The sequence below is a fragment of the Pocillopora verrucosa genome, chromosome 10 (genome assembly GCF_036669915.1).
Source record: "Pocillopora verrucosa isolate sample1 chromosome 10, ASM3666991v2, whole genome shotgun sequence".
Classification (NCBI taxonomy): Eukaryota; Metazoa; Cnidaria; class Anthozoa; order Scleractinia; family Pocilloporidae; genus Pocillopora; species Pocillopora verrucosa.
The window spans coordinates 8,003,528-8,026,906 of NC_089321.1; the positions used below are offsets into that span (position 1 = coordinate 8,003,528).

Sequence of the window (23,379 nt, forward strand, 5' to 3'; positions counted from 1 at the left end):
TCCATACAAATTAATACGAAACAGTAACCACAGGCTAATGCAAACACTTTTAATAAGAGCTGACACGAACTAAAGGGAAGTCGTTGCTCGTCCCTCTGAGATTTCAATTCTTCGAACAGTTCAAAGATTAACCAACGAAAGGAACCTTTTCAATATGGTACGTTTTTTTATTTACCTTTTTTTTTATGAGTGCTGGTTCGTCAGGATCACAATTTGCATTACATCAACAAAGCCTGAAAAGCGCAATAAATCAGTGGATTTCCTTAATTACCATTTTAAGTAGCAGACATCGTAGTAAAGGAAAATAGTTTTAAAAAAATAGAATGTAACCTGTTCTAGGCGCTAAGTTTGAAGGACGAGCAAAAATGCCTGGAGCGAGATGCGAAGAAAATTATGTAAACTTAAAGGACAAATGGTATAACATACCTTTCGAAACAAATTAAACTGCGAGGCATACTCCACCCTTGATTACTACATTTGCTGTGGTATCGAAAGTACGATCCTATGCCAGTTCTTAGTATTATTCTCGTTTCATTTCATTATTTCGTTCCAGCGTGAGTGTATTTCAATACATATCGGTCAGGCTGGATGTCAGATGGGGAATGCTTGCTGGGAGCTGTACTGCTTGGAGCACGGGATCCAGCCCGATGGACTGATGCCAAGTGATCAGACTATCGGGGGAGGAGACGATTCATTTAATTCGTTTTTCAGCGAAACTGGATCAGGAAAACACGTCCCAAGGGCAATATTTGTCGATCTGGAGCCTACTGTGGTTGGTGCGTCAAAATCATGATTTTGAATTTTCCCTTCAGCACTTCCTAACTAATTTTATTTCACTTTCTCTGCAACAGTTATCCGAAACCAAATATTAAATTTATATTTTCTCATTTAAAACGCAACTTGCGTTTTAAGTGAGAAAAAGTTCTGCTAGTAAAAGGCCTCCTACGATGACGACCACAGTCTGGTTTATGACAAAAAAGTGTTCTTTCAATTGCGAATCTTTCGTGAAATGTTAAGATTTCTGGCGCCCTCGAGATGGAAAGCCCCCCAGGTTCTCTGTTATGAAATTTTATCTGAAGTCGTTCGGTAAATGTTTATGATTTCGTTTTCGTGCGATCAATTAACTAATTATTTTGATATTTGCGCGCTTTAATCGCAAGCTCTGACGGATATTAGATTCTGAATTTTAAAGCTGTTCACAAGATCCTCCTACGAGTGATATTCTTTCCTTTATTCAAATTTTTGCTGAGAAAGAAAGAAAGATCATATGACTTAGCCCAATTTACCATTAAAATATTATATCTATGGTAATCAGTGACAACTTGTGAGTTGTTACGTCAATTTAAAAGTCGCCACTTTGAGAACTCGCTAAATCGAGAAATATTCCAACGCACAATCTTTAACTACAAAAAGTTTCGGGCCAGATTTATTCTTGTGCATCTCATACCTTAAAATTCGTAAAAATCATACGAAATTACTCAGTGGTACATGTATAAAAAATGTCCTAATGGCGTGAGTTTCTCGGGAGACGGCACTTTCAATTAAGAATTTTTCACTCATAATTCAATAGGCAATTTTAGAGAGGCCTGAAGCTTCCTTTACAAAGAGAGTCTTGATACAAAGCCTTTGATGAAAAAATCGTTTTATCATGCTGATAAAACTAATTTTCACAAGAAAGGTTTTACGATTAGCCTTATTGCGGAAAGTGAAGGTTATAAGTGCTCAGAAATGGTCTAGTCAACAGAAACAAAATGTCTCAGGATAACAAAAGCAAATCACTGTGAGAAAACCCTTGACGCAGACTGAAAGCTCTGGGACAAACCTTAGGGTAATGACTCGGTCTTAAGCTAAAAAAGCTAAAACAAGCCATCCATGAAAAACACGTCTTCGACAGTTAACGTGCATGTATGTATAATTGAGAGTTTAAGTTGAAAAAATTCATTTTTGGTTGGTATTTACAACATATCAATTTGACATCAAGTGGCAAGTTGTCGCGCAAGTGAAAAATGACGACAGACATGTTGGCGGCCTTGTAAGTGTTCTTCAAGCTGAACGCTTTTAAAGATCCATAAAAGATGCACTATCGCTAGCGTGGTTTGGCAGAACATAAAATTCAACACATTTTGCTTTTATTAATTTCATACTCGCTTCAGTTCCACTCATATGAAAATTACTGAGTACCTCATCTCTCCCTTTATACATCTCTATACCATTCGTCATCTGTTTACATCTCATCACCTCCTTTATATCCACTTTCGTACCTCATCCGCCATCCATGTTACTCTCATCTCTTCATTTTCCCATTATTCTGAGAATTTCCTTGGGAAAACTCCACTACACGACTCTAAAATACTCTGGGTGTCCTACTCTAATACTATGATCACACTTTGACATGAATCCATATTTTTACCACACTAGGTAAACATAATTTAAGTATTGGTAAATCTCTCCCTCTCTCCACGCTCTCCTTATTGAATCATCGCCGGATTTCTGTGTGCCGTCTTGAAAAATTTAGCCTTTTGAAGGATGGCAATTTGCAATGCGCGTAGATCTTCTTTAAAACTTAATCAGTCATCCTCATTCTTTTCAAGGTTATCCCTTTGATGTTGTGAAAACTAATATGTTGTGGTTTTTTTCGGGTTTGAGTTAATTTTCTTGTAAAAGCAAACGCTTCGTGCTCTCTTGGCGTGTATAGCACCTTTCATTTACCACTACGTACATCTTTCTTCGATCCTTGTACAGATGAGATTCGTACGGGCACGTACCGTCAGCTTTTTAATCCTGAACAACTCTTCACCGGGAAAGAAGATGCCGCTAATAACTATGCACGCGGTCACTACACCGTTGGCAAACAGCATGTCGATCAAGTATTGGATAAAACCAGGGCATTGGTATATAATTATTTGTTAATGATATCTGATTTATTTTAGTGCGATGATATCTGATTTTGTTTCAAAAAAACACGTTACTATGCTTTTTTTCGTTTATTTCATATTTTATAACAGTACCACGGCGAAAGGTCATTGGAGTGAAAATTTAATCAACTGAATTCGAATACATTTTGAGAACATAAAAAGAAATACTGGAGAGAATGAGAAAACAAAATCTTAAATTGAAGTAGAACAACTCTTTTTCAAGTCAATAACAAATTTTTATAGCCAATCATTTCCTATTGTATTACTTTTAATATTTAAACATTGACCATTTCTGCCACCGAAAATTATCCTTTTTTTTTCTTGATATTATTTTTTTTTCCACTTCTCTACATGGGTCTTCAGGCCGATCAGTGCTGTGGTCTACAAGGCTTTTTAGTCTTTCACTCCTTCGGGGGAGGCACAGGATCTGGTTTTACCTCCCTTCTAATGGAGCGCCTTTCTGTCGAGTACGGCAAGAAATCAAAACTACAATTTTGTATCTATCCAGCACCTCAAGTATCCACAGCCGTAGTCGAGCCTTATAACGCCATTCTCACCACCCACACCTCCCTTCAGCACACGGACTGCGCGTTTATGGTTGATAACGAGGCTATTTATGACATCTGTCGTAGGAACCTCGACATCGAGCGGCCAATGTATTCCAATCTGAATCGTCTGATTGGTCAGATAGTATCATCAATCACTGCCTCACTTCGTTTTGATGGCGCATTAAATGTGGATTTAAATGAATTTCAGGTTGGTATGGGTTTCTACCTCGAGGAAGTGGTGAACAACATTATGACGAATCGTAAGACAAATTTAAGGAAGTAAGCTTGAGATTATCGGCCGATAGTCCATTTTAAAGTAGCATGCTTCGTTACCAGCCTTTGAACAGAGTGAGGCGAAGGGTGACCTTGTTAAGATACAAACGTTGCTGCTTTTCAAATGTAAATTACTCTCAAATCATGCTGGCAAGATACTGGTCTCTCTCACGACAAAACCACCTTCAGCTTCACTCCAAATCAAAGGCTTGGCAATTAAGTAAACAACTGTAAAATGGCCTATTAACTAAGCACAAAATAAAATGCGCTTGTAGAAGCTATAACCAAAGAATGCAATTTATAATCAACCCAGGCTGGTGGGATGCGACAAAAGAGTCTTTTTTTCGGCTTTTTGTTTTTTTATCATCTTCCAAGTGGTATGAGTACGATCACCCAAAGGATATTTGTATGCGATTCGCATGGAGTGAATTGGTTCCGCCGGTCACAAACAATCGTAACACAGAAAATACGAAGTAAGACTGTATTTTGATAATTTTCAAAATCAGTATAGAGAACGATGGATGTCGGACGATTGAACTAGGTGCAAGAAATTTATCTGGTCACTCATCTGTATATACAGTCATTTATTTCTGCATTTATTTTTGATCACTTTCATTTTTATCCTTTCTTTCTAGACTAACTTAGTGCCATATCCTCGGATTCATTTTCCTCTCGCAACCTATGCTCCGGTTATTTCTTCAGAGAAGGCTTATCACGAGCAGTTAAGCGTTGCTGAGATTACAAGTGCCTGCTTTGAATCAGCCAATCAGATGGTGAAATGTGACCCTCGTCTCGGCAAGTACATGGCTTGCTGTTTGCTGTTTCGTGGCGATGTGGTCCCTAAAGATGTAAATGCGGCCATTGCTAGCATCAAGACGAAGCGCACGATTCAGTTTGTGGACTGGTGTCCCACGGGATTCAAGGTCAGAGAGATTCTTTACCTTTTGAGGAAATTACACTTGCTCTTGCCAATGTGTCGGTAACAAGATCACAACTAAAAACTTGCAACCTAAAATTATCCAAAATATTACACGATGATTAAATATAGGTAATGTTGCTTTACGCTCCTTGACATGCTTGAAGCTCGGAGATGATGCTAGTAATTAAATGCATCATTGTTCCAGATCTCACCTGGAGCTCGTTTCTCGAAAGTCCTGATAACTTTACGGAGCGCAAATTACACAAATGTTTGCCTTGATAGTGAGGTCCAGATATGATCTGCTCTAATACGCATGCGCAATATGAATAAGGTTGCTCTTCTAAGACGCCCACTTAGTCGGAGACTGACAGCAATTTCTTAGACAACTGTAATCTAATTTCAGTAAGATAGACGATCCTTGAATCTCAGAAATTTTTATACAGTTTCTTTTTAACTATGAAAAAAGAAGATTATTTTCTATACCATCAACGGTTTCTTTGTTGTGGTGAAAACAGGTTGGAATCAACTACCAGCCTCCCACAGTTGTTCCTGGCGGTGACTTAGCAAAGGTTCAACGCGCGGTATGTATGTTAAGTAGCACCACAGCCATTGCAGAGGCCTGGGCCCGTCTGGATCATAAGTTTGATCTGATGTACGCCAAGCGCGCATTTGTCCACTGGTATGTTGGTGAGGGTATGGAAGAAGGAGAGTTCTCTGAGGCTCGTGAAGATTTGGCTGCCTTAGAGAAGGATTATGAGGAAGTTAGCTTGGATACCACTTGTGGATTGGAAGAAGATGAAGAAGAAGAGTTTTAATCATTAAATGAAAACTTGTATACTCTGTTGTCTAGAAAGAACTTTCATTTTTAATAAATTAATGTTTGCTTCCCTTTTCTACGCCGCAGAGTTCCGACAAGTATCATGGATGTCTGTTTTGGGAATAGCTCGTTTTCGTATTTTTTTTTTTTCCATTGTATATAATTTGTCATTATTCTAACCTCTCGATCGGGTAACCGGTGGTGACACGGTGAAAATAGGAAATTCTTTGAACTGACCTTTTCAATCATGTTATATTATGTGAGATACGAGGAAAAAACGAAAAATGGTAAAAAAGAAATGAGTGCAAGGCAAATACCGTACTGAACACACGTCCAACTGTTCAAACTTTCCTAGCCTCCAGTTTCCGCGCGGTAACATATTAGTACATAGGTGCTGGAGCGATGTAACAGAATTATGCAGATCGGGATTGCGTTAAGTCATTGAAGTGTGGCTGTTTAGCTTTTTTATAAACTCTTGGACCCCTGAGAGTAACTTACATGTTATCTCTCTTAACAATGTCACACCTGAATCACACACTAAGGTCACGAGATAAAGGAAATGTTTACCAACTAAAGAAGCTCTTGATTATCATACAAATTCTCCCTGTCAGCACCCTTGGAAATGTATAGAGAACATTGTCGAGAATATGCATTCTGATTTTCCGGTGTAAAGTGTTAAAGTGGCGACGAAATTTAAATCGAGTATCTGATATGCGACGAGCAGTTTTAATTACCATTGGAAACGAATGAAGAGGAAAAATTGCAACAGGGCTTGCTTTCTTGTATGTACGCATATAAGAAGTGATTTTACGTTGTTTGTGGAGAACAGTTAGGAATGGTACAAAGTTTCAGGAGGCACGTGCCGAACCATTATTCTGCCAATGAAATATTTTGTTTGCCTCGTGCTCTCTGCTTCAAGCGTTTTAGTTGGCTTGTAAAGCAAACATCTAACCCTCCTCCCCCCTCTCCTCAGTGAAGAGAGTGTTTCTCTGAGACAATATAATATTCTAGTAGGGTACTGTGACCTCGCCGACACTCTGTTCGACAGCTGGCAATTATGACTGAGGTGAATTAAAACGCTTAAGCCAGCAAATGGATGTACTTACACAACCCTATTCAATTAGACGCTCTTAATCTTTGGCGACTTTCTGATGGATTGAAATGTTAATAGCGCATTTTTAGATCGCGTGATTAGGCTTAAATCCATTTACAGACACCGCATTTTTATCGTCGAAGTTGTCGATGTTAATTCCCGGTTTCAATTATTTTTGGACTCTGAACTCCTAAGAAATGGACTCAATATAGCTTCAGACGTGCATTGGTCCTTCTTGTTTATAACAAGGCGCCTGAATGGCCTCGTTCGATATTTCACCCCGATAAAATGAGTATGATCCCACCAAATACAATATAAAAAAGTTAAAATTAATTTCAAAAGTTCTGGAAATTTAGATTGAGTAACCCGAACACCAATAGTTGTTGAAAATAATACATACTTCGTCAAACAAAAAGAAAAACATAAACAAGTTTACCTTTTAAATGTTTCTGATGATTTGTATTTTTTCAATCACAAGTCGCAAAACATTTTTTTCAAATTTTCGCATTGATTAAGAGCTAATTAATGTGATCAATACTACATAACTCTTTTACATTTTTCTTGTTGAAAATTCCGTAACTCTTTTTAAACCCGTACTTGAGAGAAAATAAACCATCAAATCCGTTTAAAATCAAATTGCGTGACTGACAGCTCAATAGAATATTCATACGAACTAATACAGTTCCTCGATACTCCTCTCAGTTATTTTTTAACTCTCTGAGCATCTATAGCCCAAGATGGACCTAATTATGACCCTATCCCAGAAAAAGTTCAGTTAGCGTTGTTCATGAATGATTCCAATACTTAAATAATTGTGTTCAACCTCTTATCACTACTTCAAGTAGGCTTTTAAGCCGTAAAATCGATCACGTGATTTACACGCCCACGCGACTTGATAAACCATCTCTCAAGCCACATTTTACAACCCGCAAAATCTTGCAAACAATTGTGGGAAGTAATCTTGAACGCATACGAATTTAAATCCCTTTGGAAATGTTTTGAATCATCCTTTAAGCTTGTGCGTTTTGAACACATAAACTTAAACAGCCGCAATTTCGCATGTATTGGTTCAGTAAGCGCAATACGTAATACTGAGGGTCATTACATATATGGTGAGGTAAGGGTCCACTTAACAAACCAAAATCATTATCAATGTCTTAGTAACAATGGAACTGTGGCCAATATTTTGTTCATGACCATGTAGATCGAACAAAATCAAGCTCACTGCGGCTGCCTCGTGCATCGTGCGGCATCGTCAGTGATTTGGCAGTTGGTTGGGTCTAAGTCCATAGAGGTGAGTGAAACTTTATTTTTAAGAACTGGATCTGTTTCCCACTCAATAGGTTTTTGAAAAGAGACGTTTACCTACAAATATTTTGTGGTTTCTAAAGTAATGGAACTGTTGATCGGGGGAGATGGAAAACTATTTGTTCCAGCTCAGAAGCAAACACTTCAGCAGATATATGACGATATCCCTCACGTGGGTGTCCTGTGAGTAAGAGCAGAATAAGCGATAAATGTTATGATAAAAAGATGTCACTTCCAAATTTATCTTTCATAGGTGCCAATGGTCATGGTTAAAACGAGATTATTAAATTCTTCGTTGTGTCGATCGACCAGTTTTTACGTCATGTTTTTTTTAACTTGGTATGTAAGCATATATCGCCGATCAAACAGGATACATGCATTTTAATGAGTATAGTGTTAGAAACCTAAGTTGGAGTACGTGGTACGTCACATGATCCAATTTCCCTACCCTCTCCTCCCTACAGATTTATTCATGCTTCACGAGTCGTGTTTTGGTGCAATCTTTAAAGAAACCGGCTGGTCTCAAGATGTTGTGTTTTACCCATGTTTTTATTTTAGCGAGGGAGATTTAGCTGTGGAAATCGCTGTAGGAAGAGACTAAGTCGAGGGCTACGAAAATCCGATGGAGGAACAACCGGTGTCGTCCGAAACATCGAGCGATGCTCCTTCTTTGAGGTTCAATGTTAACCAAGTTAAGTTAGATCTTCCTGAAGAAATCGCGGACGAAGGAAGAGATCCGAGCCCAAGGATGACTTTTCCTGATTCGGAGACGCCAGACCGACCTCTCTCTTCTCTTGATGACGCCAATACAATCGGCTACGCGACTCACGATGCTGTTCCTATGACTGTGTTCTATCGAAATGACAACTCGCAATCGAATACAGCGAAGAAGTCGCGGCCAACACTTAAAGAATTGAGGAAAGGTTTCGAGGAAGACCACGAGCAACAGGTAATTTACATCTAGCCCATTTCCTCTGTTTTATTTCACCGCCAATCTAGCAATAATTTGTATTTTGCTGGAGCGGAAACTTTAGGAATTTTTCCACCGACATGCACAATGCTTCGGTGCGGTTGGTGTGTTAAAATTACGAACGTTAAGTTTCTGTTTAAAAATGCATTTTCTATTTGTCGCGTTGTTTTCTTCAGGGCAGAAAAAAACTGATACAAGATATGGCCTACATTTGTTCTAATTTTTTATTCAAATTTCGGAGTACTTGGATAACTTCCCAATTATAATTAGGGTGCTGAAATGAAGTTGTTCATACTCACTCATTCATGCGTTGTCAAGATCAATATCGTTGTGTGCGATATTTTTGTGGCTGCAGTGTAGCTATATCACTTTTATCGTTTATTCATGATATAGGATATTAAACATTCATCAACTGTTACGAAACTTGCTTCATTCAGCGTTTGAATTCTTTGGTTTCGTAAAATATTGCATCGAGAGACAGAAGATCGAAAGAAAAACATTTCTGATTGCGTCTTGAAGTCTGTATAAAAGCGTATGAATTTTTTTGTTTTTTTAAGTCGGGCGAGTGTTAAAAAGTCTTAATAGGTAATCTTTGAAATAATAAGAAGCGTGTTTATAAAACTGGTTCTCGATCTTTCTAGCGATAAAAATCTTCTCAGTAAGGGTCATATCTTTTGACAATTCTTTTATGCTATTTTTGTACATCTTCAATATTTGAACAAAAATTTGGAAATGATTGTATTATGGACATTGATTGTATTGTATAGGCAATAAGTCCTTATTTGACCCTGATCATAAATGCTCTTCCACACAATGCAATTAAATTGATGTCAAACGTTTCCGCTTAAACAGAAAAAAATTAATTAAACAGCAGTCTACTGTATTCGAATACAACTCAGAAGAGAGAGACCAATTTTTCTGCTAACAACTATCGTAACTCTTTGTGTTAAAGAAATGCATGAATGGGCAACAGTCATAATTGTGTTTATTAGACCTTCGGTGATAAATCAGAAGTGCTACCGATCTTTGATGTTATTGAGAATCAATTCATTTCCCTCCACAGTATTTACATCTGAAGAAAATACAGTCTCTTTTATTTATGATCTGTTTTCACTTGTTATGACTGTGTTGTCCTGTTTTTTAATGTGATATTATTACAAGCTTGATCCTCTTTTGGCACACATGCAGCCTTTCATTTGGTGTAATCTGTTTGACACTAATCCCTTTCAACTTGTTAAAGGCAAAGCTTAATCTCTTGTGAAAAAAAAGGAATAACACTTGTTCTGTCACTATTAAGTCTCTTACAAGGATTATTTGTGTAATGGCCAGTGTATAAATGAAGCTGACCAACAGTAATGCTTCCCCTCCCTTTAGATGGGATACTGGTCTATTGTTATTTACCTCCAGTCCCTCTTCCCTTTCCCCCCCCCCTCTACACACAACCCCCTTTCATTATTTCATCAGAGTTTGATGCATTCTGTTTTTACCCTTTAATCCTGCTGGGTAAAGAATCAGGCATTCTGAGGTTTAAGTGTTTTGCTCATGACCCAGCACTATGAGGCTGATCAGGACCCAGACATGGATTTATTAGCACAACTACAGAGTGTTAGTAGGGTACTGAGTTACCCAATTTTTTTGCCCATGAGATACAAATATACCTTAAGATTATAAAAAGTCTAATACCATGTACCAAGCATTACCTTGAGCTGTTTGCACCTGTACATATACCTATATACTAAATACCAAAAAATTCCCATTAAAATGAAATAATTTGTTTCTTTTTCCTGATGCAAAACCACTGCCTACACTGTACCTGAGCATAAAAGACCCTATCTTACTCTGTCAATACTTCTCGATGTGCAGGTCCTTTTGAATCCTAATTTCAGTTCTCTAGCCATTGTGTCAGTCAAATTTTATTATCTACTAGTTGTGACTTTATTTTTATGTTTGTTATCTAATTTGAGGTCATTCTTTGGCCATCTTTGTAGGACGAACTTCAAGGTGTGGATGATGTTGAAAATGGGGATGTTGGTAATAACGAAATAGCCATCCAAATCAAGAAAGACCAAAAGGTGAAGGTTGCCCCCAAGTTTGGATGGCTGAAAGGTGTCATGTTACGATGTCTTCTCAACATCTGGGGTGTTATGTTATACTTGCGACTCTCATGGGTGGCAGGTCAGGCTGGAATCGCTTGGTCAACTGTCATCATTGTGTTATCTGCCATAGTGACAATGTTAACCACCTTATCCATGTCGGCTGTGTGCACCAATGGTGAAGTGAAAGGAGGTGAGTTTAGTTACATGTACTTGAAACATGAATGAATGAGTGCTGAATGGTACTTTGTAAAATCCTAGGTCTTTTTATCTGATCTCTAAATCTCACAGCGTTTGTGAAGAGTCTTGAAGTGTCATTTATTAGGTACTTTATTATAGAGTGTGTTTTATGATTTGATTGTTAGAGCATTTATATCCTGCCTTTGATCCACAAAAATAAATGAAACAATGATGGTGTTTGACTGGTGAGATACTGATTACAGTATTTATTCACTTATAAGGCACACCATTTTTTATGAGAAAATATGCGTGTTTGATCAAAGTCTGCTCAAAACTTGGGGTGCATCTTATAAACTACCAATGAAAGAACTTTCTTAACTGTGCTTTTTGCTCTCATAAACAGGTGGTGCATACTACTTGATATCACGCAGTCTTGGCCCAGAGTTTGGTGGCTCCATAGGATTGATCTTCTCTGTGGCAAATGCTGTAGCTGTTGCTTTGTATGTTGTTGGTTTTGCTGAAACCATTAAGGATATAATTAAAGAGAATGGTGGCGATGTGGAGTTGATTGGGGAACTGAACATCATTCGTATTGTTGGCATTGGCACAGTTATTCTGCTTCTGTGTGTCACCCTTGTCGGCTTAGAGTGGGTTGTGCGCACTCAGATGTTTCTCCTTTGCATCCTTCTTGTCTCAATTGTTGATGTCATAATTGGCGTTTTCATTGGGCCACAAAATGAAACATCTCGTGCAAAAGGATTTGTTGGATTGGACTTAAACCTGTTTAAGACAAACTTTGGGCCGGCATACCGTGAGGGTGAAAACTTCTTCTCTGTATTTGCTGTGTTTTTCCCAGCAGCTACTGGTATCTTAGCTGGAGTTAACATCTCTGGTGATCTCAAAGATGCGCAGAAAGCTATCCCCAAGGGAACGTTGTGGGCAATATTGATCAGCACAATTATTTATGTCCTTCTTGACTGGTTGGCTGCTGCATGTGTGTTACGAGATGCATCGGGCGTGGTGCTAGCAGTTGTAAACCAGACATTGAATGCTACAGATGCTCCTGGTCAGCATTGTTCAGCTGACTTCAGCTGTCCTTATGGATTAATGAATGATTTCCAGGTATGAAAAACAAGTATGAAGATGTGAAAATCAGTGTCTTTTGGGTGGTAACTGGCTCACACTGAGATGTTTGTACATGGATATTAAACCTCTGATTATAAAGTACTCTTTTTTGCAGGTGATGGAAAAGATTTCAGCTTGGGGACCAATAGTTACTGGGGGCATCTTTGCAGCAACTCTTTCTTCAGCACTGGCCAGCTTAGTTGGTGCACCAAAAACATTCCAAGCTCTTTGTAAGGACAACATCTTCCCTGGGATCCATTACTTTGGTGTAGGGGTGAGAAGATTATTTTGATACATGTATGTTGTAGAGTTTGGAATTGTGGGTCTAGTTCTATTTCTCACATCTTAAGGGCTTTGTGGGTGGATACTACAAATAGGTTTTTTTTTTTTCTCTTTTTTGCATTACATGAAGTAAATAGGAGTACTTTTAAACCTTTGATCCTTAGGAGTGACCAGCATTTTAGTTCTCCTCACAATATCACCCCTGAATCACACATTTAGATCAAGAGAATATAGGAAATGATCACTAACTAAAAAGGTCTTGATTGTTAAACAAATTCTCCTTGTCAGCAGCTTAGGAAATGTTTAGAGAACAGTATGGAGAATATGCATACTGATGTTACAGTGCAAAGGGTTAATCCTCCTGAAAGGAATCAGATCCCGTGTCTAAAAACAAAACCAATGTAACCACAACAGCCAATCGGGGCAAAGTTCAATACTTGTCTCCCAAGGGACTGGTGAGAAATGAAATTTAAAATGTACAAACTGTCCAAGCTGTGAAAAAATTCGGGTGACCTATTGGAAATTGGTTGATTTGTTGTTTTGAATCTGATTGTTGAAGAAAGAAAAATAAATGGAGGATGGCACAAGTTTCTGAACCAATCACAGAACGTAGTAAAGAATAACAAACAGTCTTTGATTGTGGTTATACTTTAAATTTCCTCTCAACAGGTTGGGCCTGGAGATGAGCCTCGTAGAGGATATATCTTCACATTCCTTATTGCCGGTGCCTTTATTGCAATTGGAGAATTGAATGTCATTGCTCCAGTTATCTCCAACTTCTTTCTCATGTCCTATGCACTAATCAATTATGCAGTGTTTGCAGCATCGCTTGGCAAGTCCCCCGGGTGGAGACCATCTTTTAAGTACTATAACATGTGGGTGTCCTTGGTAGGGGCTATGGTGTGTATAGTGATCATGTTCCTCATCAATTGGTGGGCCGCTCTGGTGACCATTGTGATCATCATTGCCCTGTACAAATATGTGGATTACAAAAAACCCGAGGTTGGTAGCAGTCCTTCTATGATTGATTAATTAATAATAATTGTAATACATAAGGCTCATGTAAAGAAAGGGTTATTCCGTGAAACTTTGGAACTGTCGCAAACATTAACTACTAAATACTAAAACCAGAAACGTCCCTTGGCGAAGAGGAAAGATTCTGTGGAATACAAAGATTACAAGAGCGAAAGGAAATTATTTTTTCAGCATAGAAAAATAGTCTTTAAAAAAGACATTTCGAGTGCCGTCGTTCAAAACTGCAATATTAATTTTCAAATCCTTTTCAGGTCAACTGGGGTTCGTCTGCGCAGGCGTATACTTACACCCGGGCACTACGTTTCACTTACCGTCTCAACACTGTTGAAGATCACGTGAAGAACTTTCGTCCCCAGTGCCTGGTTTTGACTGGTTCTCCCTCGTCCCGTCCAGATCTGGTTCACCTGGTGTCGCATATCACACGTAACAGAGGCTTAATGGTTTGTGGTCAAGTTAAACTCGGCCCGTTTGGTTCTGTCTCCGGTTACGAAGATGCGTGGTTGAAACAGTCCAAAATAAGAGCATTCCATACCATATGTACAGGTAAACTGACTTGAAACTCAGCGTAGATTACATTCCGATCGAGTATTGCAAAACCATAGTAACCAGCGAGACCAACCATAACAAAAGAAAATATGAGAAGGTGCTGACGAGAATTAGCCTTGAGTTTGTTTCAGTTTTTCGGTATATTTATTATTAAATGACTGTGGATAGAACATCTTAGTATAATAATTGCGCAAATGCCGCAAAGGTGTGATCTTAACCTGGAGGCGAGCAGGCCATCAAAGTTTGCGCTTCAGTGCGAGCGTTTCTTTGCCCGTAAGAAAGCTTGAGAGCTTGAGTAACCACTAGCCAGTGAAAGGTCGGCAAGGGAACTGGCTCTGATAATGATTATAAGTTCCAGATCCCTTGCAGACCTCTCTCCGGCTCGCTTTGCTCAAGGCCTTAACCCTGTAACCCCTGAGGGTGACCAGCATCCAATTTCTCCAAATTACACATTAGGGTCACTAGAATAAAGGAAATGATCACCAACTAAGGAAGCTCTTTATTTCTAAACAAATTCTCCTCGCCAGCACCCTAGGAAACATGTGGGGAACAGTATGGAGAATATTCATACTGATGTTAGGTTGTAAAGGATTAAACACACTTGCAGGCGAAGAAACGCTTGTACTCATGCCCTCATTCTGAGGGCGTGGGTAGTGCGATCCCTAAGTATTTATTGAAATTACTGATTACGAGGCGAGAATTTCACATTACTGATCAAAACTGCTTTTTGAGTTTTAAGGTTTTTTGCAGATACCTGTAATTTTAAATCTTAAAATATTCATATCCAATCTTTCTCTAGCACCCAGTTTCCGAGAAGGCGTCCGCGTCATGTTACAAACTGTAGGCCTGGGAAAGATGAAACCCAACACGGTGATCCTCGGTTTCAAGCGAGACTGGAAAAAACTATGCAAAACAGAGCAGGGAAGGGAAGAGGTGAAAGAATACGTCAATGTCGTGCACGATGCTTTTGAGCTGAACTTCGCCGTATCGATCCTACGTTTCAGAGGCGAGCTCGACTTGAAAGAGTTGGCTACCCACGCGGAGGAAGATTGGCTTGCTGAAGAAGAAGTAGGAGACATTCTACCTGAACTGCATGTAAGTGACACGCTCGAAGCACCTGCTGAAAAGCCCAGCTCGCCAGAGAAGGAAGATCCCGCCAAGAAAGCCGAAGAAGAGAGTTCATATGTCGTTAACAAAGGAAAGTTTAAAGTGACCGTTAGCAAAACGATGAGCGAAGAAGATAATGAGCCGGATGATAAAGTCGACGAGACGACCAAACTGACTGACCCTGTGGAGCCAGCCAAACCGGAAGAAATAACGCAGGAAGTTGCTTTTAAAGAGAAGCCTAAGGGGACCATTGATGTGTGGTGGCTCTTCGATGATGGTGGGTTGACAATTCTTATACCTTACCTGCTCTCAATTCATCGTTATTGGAAAGACTGCAAGCTGAGGATCTTCACGCCTGCCTCTACGCATGCGCTCAAGAGCAACGAGCTCAGAATGGCGACCTTGCTAAAGCGATTTCGAATCGACTTCACCAGCGTCGTGGAGGTAGAGGGTATGAACGCGCAGCCTTCCACCTTGAGTATCCAAAATTTCATGAAATTACCTGTGAAGGAAGAATTTCCAGACGTGACAGCTCTGGAGAAAGACCGTAAAACTATGCGCAACATTCGCCTCGGGGAATTGATCCGTTTGCACTCCAAAGACGCCAAATTGATTGTTCTCACTTTGCCGGTGCCTAAAATAGAGATGACGTCACCTCTCTTATACATGAGTTGGCTCGAGGTGTTGTCAGCGGCTTCACCCCCAGTGTTGATGGTCCGAGGAAACCAACAGAATGTGTTGACCTTTTACAGTTAGCTTATGCCTTTAGTTTACAGTAGTAAGATGTTTGTCTAAAAACTAGAAAGTTAGCTTCTATGGGGGGATGTACATTAGACCCTTGTTATTGTAATTGCCCAAACGAGAGCGAACTACCTTTTGAAATTTTTCCCAACTTCCTCATTTTCTATTTTGAAAATGCAGCAATACTCTTGTACGTTTTACAATGAAGCGTCTTATCGAGGCAAGGGAACTGTGCACAACTTCTGAGTAGGAATTCTCCATCCGTTTTTTAAGGAAGGTACTTAAGTAGATGGCACAATTTACAAAGAGCTGACACTATGATTTTATAGAGATCGGTGAAAAAAATAGTTAAAGTTGAATTTTTCATCCATTTGCTAAGAGTGATCTGAGACTCATTAAATACATAACCATACAGCACAGTTTTAAATGAATATTGGAACATGACGTTCTGCGGGGCAGAACTGAACTCACCTAGCTATGAAGTAATTGTATTTTGCCAATTTGAAACGATTAATATTATCATCAAGTGGAAATAATTTTACTGTGCCTTACGCACATGGAGAACTTTGAAAGTAATTTTTGTGAAACTGGTACGATATTACCAGTTTATCGGAGTTTTTCTTCAAGTCTTTGGATACGATTTTATACTGCATTTTAGGAAAAATCACTACCACCACCGAATTGTTTTGAATTTCGAATGAAAATCGTGCGGATTATCTGGAAATTGATATTTTTTAATATTTATTACCGCAAGTGGCATTTAAAAGATTGCGAAAGAATACGAGAATAATGGTCTGAATAATTGTTTAATTACTTCTAAATCGATTTCAGGTATATACTTTTGAAAAGGCAATGTCGATTTTTGGTAAAGATGGGTAATCTTTAAACTACCAAATCGCGAGGTGATTTGTTATTTAAGGGAAACAAAAATTTGTGAGCATTTAACGTGCACAGAAGGGGGATTATATGCAAATTATTTAAGTCAGGCGGAGTAAGAGTTGTCAAAATTTTTTCGTTTGTTTTTCACGTTGAAGCGCGACTTTCCCAAAGCCGAGTTAGTCACGGACTCCATAGTTTTTGGAATTAAAATGTTTTAGTTTCACCTGATTGACCGAAAACCTGGTAAACAGAAAAAAAATTGTCAACGTTTTGTCTCAACTGTTGTGTTGAGGTTGCTGCAGTAAATTCGTTGTTGGGTAAACCCTGTTGATAGAACTTTGGAGCGATTCAGACCAGAATATTACGTCATATTTTGAATTGTCTATTTTTTTCGGGGGGGGGGGGAGGGTCCAAGTAAACTGCTGTTGATTGGAACGAAAGATTTAAGCAACGATATTTGAAGGTAGACCAACACCAAAATGATGAGAGTAAACCAAACTAGAGCATTGTAGGTTTAAGATGAAAATCAACAAGGATTACAAATGATGAAGTTATGCTCTTAAGGATTAATAATGCACCTGCCGTGAATTAGCCTTTGTAAACTTTGAAATGGTTATCACGGTGGTAATTCTAGTTCACTTTATTGAATTTTCATAACAAATTGTAATTTTTTTCCAGTTTTTCCTGAATATTCGACGTTAACGTTTATACACGAATAAATGTGTTCAGTTTGATAGAGAACTTTCACCTTTAAAACGAGTGTTTATTATGCCTTCTTTTACTAACAACAGCCTCGTTATATCGATCAGTCAGACCTTACCCTATATCCTGCGGGCACGCCCTCATTATTAATAGCGCTGCAGGACGCTCGTTTCTCCGAACGCCGGAAGATTTTAGAGCTACACTACTTGCAGAACCCTCCTTCCCCCGGTTCACGTTGTGCAAGGCTAAATACTTTCCCGCAGCGAAAAACGCTCGTGCAGAAGCGATGATGGTAAGGGTCTACTCGCAAGGTATTATCCTTGGAGTTATTCCCCTTTTTATCGCCCGAGGGACTCATAATTGTAACAACTGAAAGAAAAAACGTAAAAGCCCAGATGCCAATCTGACAAGCAAAATTTTATCAAAGGTATCTAAAGAAAAAAAATTCGCGTTTGGTTTCTTTCATTCCAAAAACTTGATGGGGGAAATAATGTGACAATATAAATTGCACTCTGGTCAGAGGTAGAATATGAATTTAATTGTTCTCAGACTGCTCTGCAATATCAAAACAAACGGAAGAAAAAAAGTATATCTAGTGAAGTGATCCTGTACTTTCCACCTACTAGGTGAGAATTACTTTCAACTGAGCCAACAAGCCTCGTGATGAGAGAGAGGCAAAGTTGGTTCTTCGATCTTTTTAAGAAATCTACCTGCAGTTGACTCCATTTAATTGATTATTTTAATAATATATAGCACATTCTGCTTATGAATATGGTTTAGTGCACCTTACAACACTTTTGCGGGGGACCTAAGCCAGGCTTCATTGATCAGTTTACAATTTTATTAAATGAAATTTTGCAGTTGTTCCCAATTTATGATTTTTTAGAAACAAGACCAGGCCACAATATCGGTAGCTACATTCCTTTCCCTTTGCGAGAATTGCGTGGGTTCTTTAACATCCCCTGCTAATCAACACGGAGGAGATTTAGGAAACGGGGCCTACAGCTTATTGTCTTCAACCGAGATGACTAGAACGAGATCGCTATATCTTAAACGAGTCGAGTTAAAAGTCGAGTAAGTGTGCTGCAAATAGGAGTATGCTTTCCACTCTTCACATAAATAAAAAAAAGTTTAAAACTTACTCCTCCTGCAAAAAGTAGGGTTCCTTTCTGCACTTCGCTATACCTTCAGTACCACGCGATACCCGGGCCCTCGAGCGAGTGAGTCCATAGCTGTTATGCTCCCATGATTCCCTGCGCACCCATATTTATTCCTTTCTGATCGCTTCAGTGGCAGAGACCGTCTTCTCCTCAAGGTAGGTCGAGTTATCTATTTTAATCGTCAATGGTGTACCTTATTTTAAACGCTAGACACGCGTATAGTGTATTTGGATAATTTATTTTTTCGGTTACCTTATTATTACTGAAATCGTTGCTAAAATTTGCTCGATATCATGATTCTTTCTGTGTCGATGTTTGCAGATGACACCTGCAGTAGAGAACCCTCCGGCTGAAGAAGAGGCGAATGCTGAAGGTAAGAAAACTTTCCTTACGTTCAGATCGATAAAATGTTAACAAATGGTTAGTTAAAATTCAAATTATTTGGCAGTCACCGTCGGTGAGAAAATTTTCCACCCAAGTATTTTGACAGTGACGCAATTCGTGGCTTGTGAAATCATGGTCACTTTGACATGATGGAAAGGAGAAACTCAAAATACCATCGCCAACACCTTGTTTAACCACACCTGAATTTGAACTTTACTTTGACAATAACTACCATTTCGGTTAGTGAATCAGTCGATTTATCCACTGATAGTTGGTAAATTACCGCAACTCGAACATGGCACCACAGTTTACACGTGGAAGCTACGTGTGTACCAAGATTCATGTAAACTGAGCTTCTCAGTCTTAAAAGCAATAACATACCCCATCCCTTAGAAGTTATTCTCAGAAACCTGGCATTGCATACACTTACTTGCCTCTCAAGTCTCCTCTAAAAATTGGAGGGAAATAAGGTTTATTTTACCTCCACTTTGCTGGAAGGAAAACGTACGTATAGACGAGAATATGATTCAAGACGTTCTATGTGCAAAATCTTATCATATTGCCTTATATCATTTCTACCGAGGAAAACGAGTAAACACTTAAATTTCCATAACGGCAACTCTGTGTATTGTCCATGATGGATGGCATGAGCAGTTGTTACTAGACGGTGGAGAACAGTCTCCTGTTACCTAACCCTTTAAACCCAGTAGTGACTGGCTTCTGATTTCTACTCATAGTATCACCCTTAAATTAAAGTTCATGTGAATAGATGAAATGATCACCAATCTAATAAACTCCTTGCCATTACCATAGAAAAGGTAGAGAGATCCGTGTGGAGGAAATGAGTATTTAAGTTAGGTTGTGAAAGGTTAAGAATACTCTCCCACTCCCACATCTCAATGAAGAAAACCTTGTCTGATTGACAAATAGATTCCAAGTTGCCATGCATCTGTTCAGTAATAGATCACAGATGATGTCAAAATGTGGTAAGAACAAAAAAGTGGCACACGAGGCACAGCTGAGTGTGTCACTGATGTTCTTACCACATTTTGACGTCCTCTGTGATCTATTACTGAACAGACGCACAGCAACTTGGAATCTATTTGTTTTATATAATAAAGAATTAAAAAAAGTTTTAATGATGACGTCATTTATACGTCTGTCCTCTAATAGATCATAAGTGAGAACCAATCAGAATGCATGCATAACTGAGCTTATTAAATAATATCAATTGTTTAACATTCCAGTTATTTCGGGAACTGAAAGTGACAGTGATGACGAATTACCAGAGCTTGAGGAAGGAGATGCTGGCCAACCAGCTATTTCAAGTGAAGTGGCTGCCGCAGCTGGATTGACTGAGGAACCTGTCAGCAAAGCAAAACAGAGCAGAGGAGAAAAGAAAGCCAGAAAATCTCTGTCAAAAATTGGACTCAAAACTGTTTCTGGAGTGACCAGAGTAACAATACGGAAATCCAAAAATATACTATTTGTTATAAACAAGCCAGATGTTTACAAAAGCCCAGCCTCGGATACATACATAGTGTTTGGTGAGGCAAAGGTATGTTTTCAATAAGTTTCTATTTTGTCCAGGTAATTTTATCTTACATTTTACAATGTGCTTGCACTTTAGAGTGTTTGCCAGGAAACATTTTGATTTGTGCTTATTTCAGGTTAGCTCATGACAATAACTTAGTTTTTTCATGGCTGGAAAGCTGGTGAATTGAGTAATTTGTTTGTTAGGGAATGTTGGACAAAAACAAAGGAATTTATTCTGGAAAACAAAAGAAAACGGCTGTCATGGAAAAAATTATTTTCAATTTTTTTTGTGATGAAACACCTACATGTATTTACATAGAGTACAATTCATCCATCTCGATGTTGTGTAGCATCAGTCAAATTAGTACCCTTTGAAACGTAAGTGCTATGTTTTTGTCCATGTGTGCCCAGTGACGATAAAGATGCCTTATGGTGAGGAAAATCTGCCAAACTTAAAAGCCTCTTTCCTTATGTTTGTATTGTTTTGATTTTGTGTAAACTTGCATACATTACTTCATTTGTGTTGTGTTACACCCATACACTTGGCTGGAAGGTTTGGTTAGATGTGGTCCACTGATCGAAAGATTATGAGATCTGAGGGCACACTTCTACATTCTGTGTGTGTCTTTATTACCATTCTCATTTTTCACTGTTTGTATCTAACACACATTCCAATTTCTCTTTAGATTGAGGATTTGAGCCAGCAAGCCCAAGTTCAGGTGACACCTTTATTTATAATCCTAGTGATTACAAATTCTTTTGTTATATACTATGAATGGAAATAAAGGTGAACTTTTACTTACACATTTATGAGAACTATCTTTGCCCTCTTTAAACTCTTTGGATTGGTACTTTCCATGTGTTAGTTAAGACAACCAACTATCCAGAATATTTTCATGACAATTTTCAGTGATTATTTGTTTTTAGGGAATGAATTCTTTCTGGAACTGTTTTCTTAATCCTTTACACCTTTTTTCATATGAGCAAGTGTTTGATCAGATGTGATTTTGTATTTTCATGCTTTCAATAATTGTAGGCCGCTGAGAAATTCAAAGCTCCTCAACCAGCCCCTGCCATCCCAGAAGCAAAGGCAGCTGCCATTGAACAGGAAGAAGAATCCGAGGACGAAGAGGTATGTAGAAATTTTCTTCATTAAGCTTCTAATTGCCAACTCCTGTTTCCTAGGGGGGTTGATGGAGCCTTTGCAACAGTATCACAATTTTAAAATTTTCACCATGGCAGTACCATTTGAAAGGAAAAAAAACTCCTTTTCCCTTGTTTACTTCTTCACAGAGCAAAATTTCCCTGACTTTTTTTATATGAGAAAAATTTTTTAGTTACTGGTGTCTTTTCATTGCTGGAGATGAAAATATGAACTTCCTGCATTTTCACTTATATTGAACCTCTGTCAATTGCAGATCAATGATAGCAATGTGGAGGAAAAAGATGTTGAACTTGTTATGCAGCAAGCTAACGTCTCCAAATCTAAGGTATGGTACTAATTAGTTCCAGATATCCAATACCAATTGTTGTGGTTTGTATGCCTATGTTGCTGTTGCTTTCCTCTTTTTTTTTTTTTTTTCTTGTGTTTTTCCCAAAAAAAAATTTACCTTATGAAATTCTAAATTGAGTTTTGTCTTTTACATAATTATGTCCTTGTGATTGCAAAATACATATGATAGGCTTAATATTCTTTAATTGACTGATTGGGAGAGTAATTAGTAATGACCTCAAGCCAAATGTTTTCCTGTCCAGTACAACTTAACTCAGTCAATGAGCATTTCATCTTCTAACCACCACTATTTCTCTTTCTTTCTTTCATCTTTCAACTTGCATCCCCTGAGGTCGAACAGCTTTTTCTGCCTCTGCTCACATCATCCTTTACAGCCCTAGTGTACTGTATAATGTTAGGTATTTTAGTGCTTGCAGGGCTGTTTGGGCCATACAAGAAGAAAAAAATCTGTTGCCTTTAGTTCATGATGAAAGAGGTTTTTTATGTACTTAAACTGAAAATTAATGTGTTCTCCCTTACAAATCCTTTTTATAGGCTATCAAAGCTTTGAAAAATAACGAAAATGATATCGTCAATGCCATTATGGTAAGTTTCTTCCTTGGTGTATCATGTTGTAGATTGGTAAGAAAATTGATTCCTTTCGGGTGTCAGCTGAAGAATGGCAATATCATTCAAATGTCCATCTTAAGGTCATAGATGCCTGGAATGGGGATTTTTTTTGGTTCATTATTTTCCCGTTCGTTTCCTTTTTTTTTTTTTTTTAACCAGCATCTTGTCAGGAGGGTATTCAAAACTGTTTCATCTCTTTTATCTCAGCTTCCATCATACAAAGCTGTCTTAAACAACATGCAAACCTTTGGGGTCACTTTGCTAATAACATGGTTTTTTTTTTTTTTTTTTCTTCTTTTTTTTCTTTTTTTCAGGAACTGACTATGTAAATTAACCGTGCATCAACTTTTAAAATCTCCTTTGCTCTGTACAGGATTTTTGCATTTTGACATGTTGTCTTTGGTTGGGAAAAAAAAAATTGGAATAAAGCAGCCATTAACAGAACTGAAAATGTCCTGGTCTGTTGTTTCCTTGTCATGTTTAGTGTCTGAAGGTGTACATTTATGGTAAACAAGCGAATAACTATGACTGAAATTTTTCCATATTTATGTCCGTGTCATTCATTAGTCCTCTGCAGATATTCTTGCGCCTGCTTTGTTAAACTGTCTTGAGAAATAAGCTCACGCCCCCATTGTCGTGGTTAG

General features: G+C 38.4%; 3 protein-coding genes across 4 annotated transcripts; all 3 read left to right on the plus strand.

Moving 5' to 3' along the window:
- The first annotated feature begins 40 nt into the window (after nt 1-40).
- Nucleotides 41-6,002, plus strand: LOC131791630 (tubulin alpha-1A chain). Its single transcript, XM_059108971.2, has 6 exons — nt 41-157; nt 554-776; nt 2,743-2,891; nt 3,279-3,671; nt 4,372-4,659; nt 5,171-6,002. Exons 1-6 carry the CDS (start codon nt 155-157, stop codon nt 5,468-5,470), a joined length of 1,356 nt encoding a protein of 451 aa, XP_058964954.2. The 5' UTR covers nt 41-154; the 3' UTR covers nt 5,471-6,002.
- A 1,550-nt stretch (nt 6,003-7,552) lies between these two features.
- Nucleotides 7,553-17,572, plus strand: LOC131791687 (solute carrier family 12 member 2). 2 transcript variants are annotated; one of them, XM_059109053.2, is made up of 9 exons: nt 7,553-7,682; nt 7,770-7,859; nt 8,432-8,822; nt 10,832-11,129; nt 11,520-12,238; nt 12,357-12,515; nt 13,193-13,525; nt 13,810-14,101; nt 14,904-17,572. In XM_059109053.2, exons 3-9 carry the CDS (start codon nt 8,496-8,498, stop codon nt 15,965-15,967), a joined length of 3,192 nt encoding a protein of 1,063 aa, XP_058965036.2. In that variant the 5' UTR covers nt 7,553-7,682; nt 7,770-7,859; nt 8,432-8,495; the 3' UTR covers nt 15,968-17,572. The 2 variants fall into 2 exon arrangements, with proteins under 2 accessions (XP_058965036.2, XP_066029402.1); XM_066173305.1 differs by lacking the exons at nt 7,553-7,682; nt 7,770-7,859 and having other exon boundaries at nt 8,343-8,822.
- Nucleotides 17,573-18,799: 1,227 nt separating this feature from the next.
- Nucleotides 18,800-23,186, plus strand: LOC131791654 (nascent polypeptide-associated complex subunit alpha). Its single transcript, XM_059109001.2, has 8 exons — nt 18,800-18,848; nt 19,015-19,066; nt 20,325-20,635; nt 21,300-21,332; nt 21,650-21,745; nt 22,032-22,103; nt 22,661-22,711; nt 23,050-23,186. Exons 2-8 carry the CDS (start codon nt 19,015-19,017, stop codon nt 23,062-23,064), a joined length of 630 nt encoding a protein of 209 aa, XP_058964984.2. The 5' UTR covers nt 18,800-18,848; the 3' UTR covers nt 23,065-23,186.
- Nucleotides 23,187-23,379: the final 193 nt, after the last annotated feature.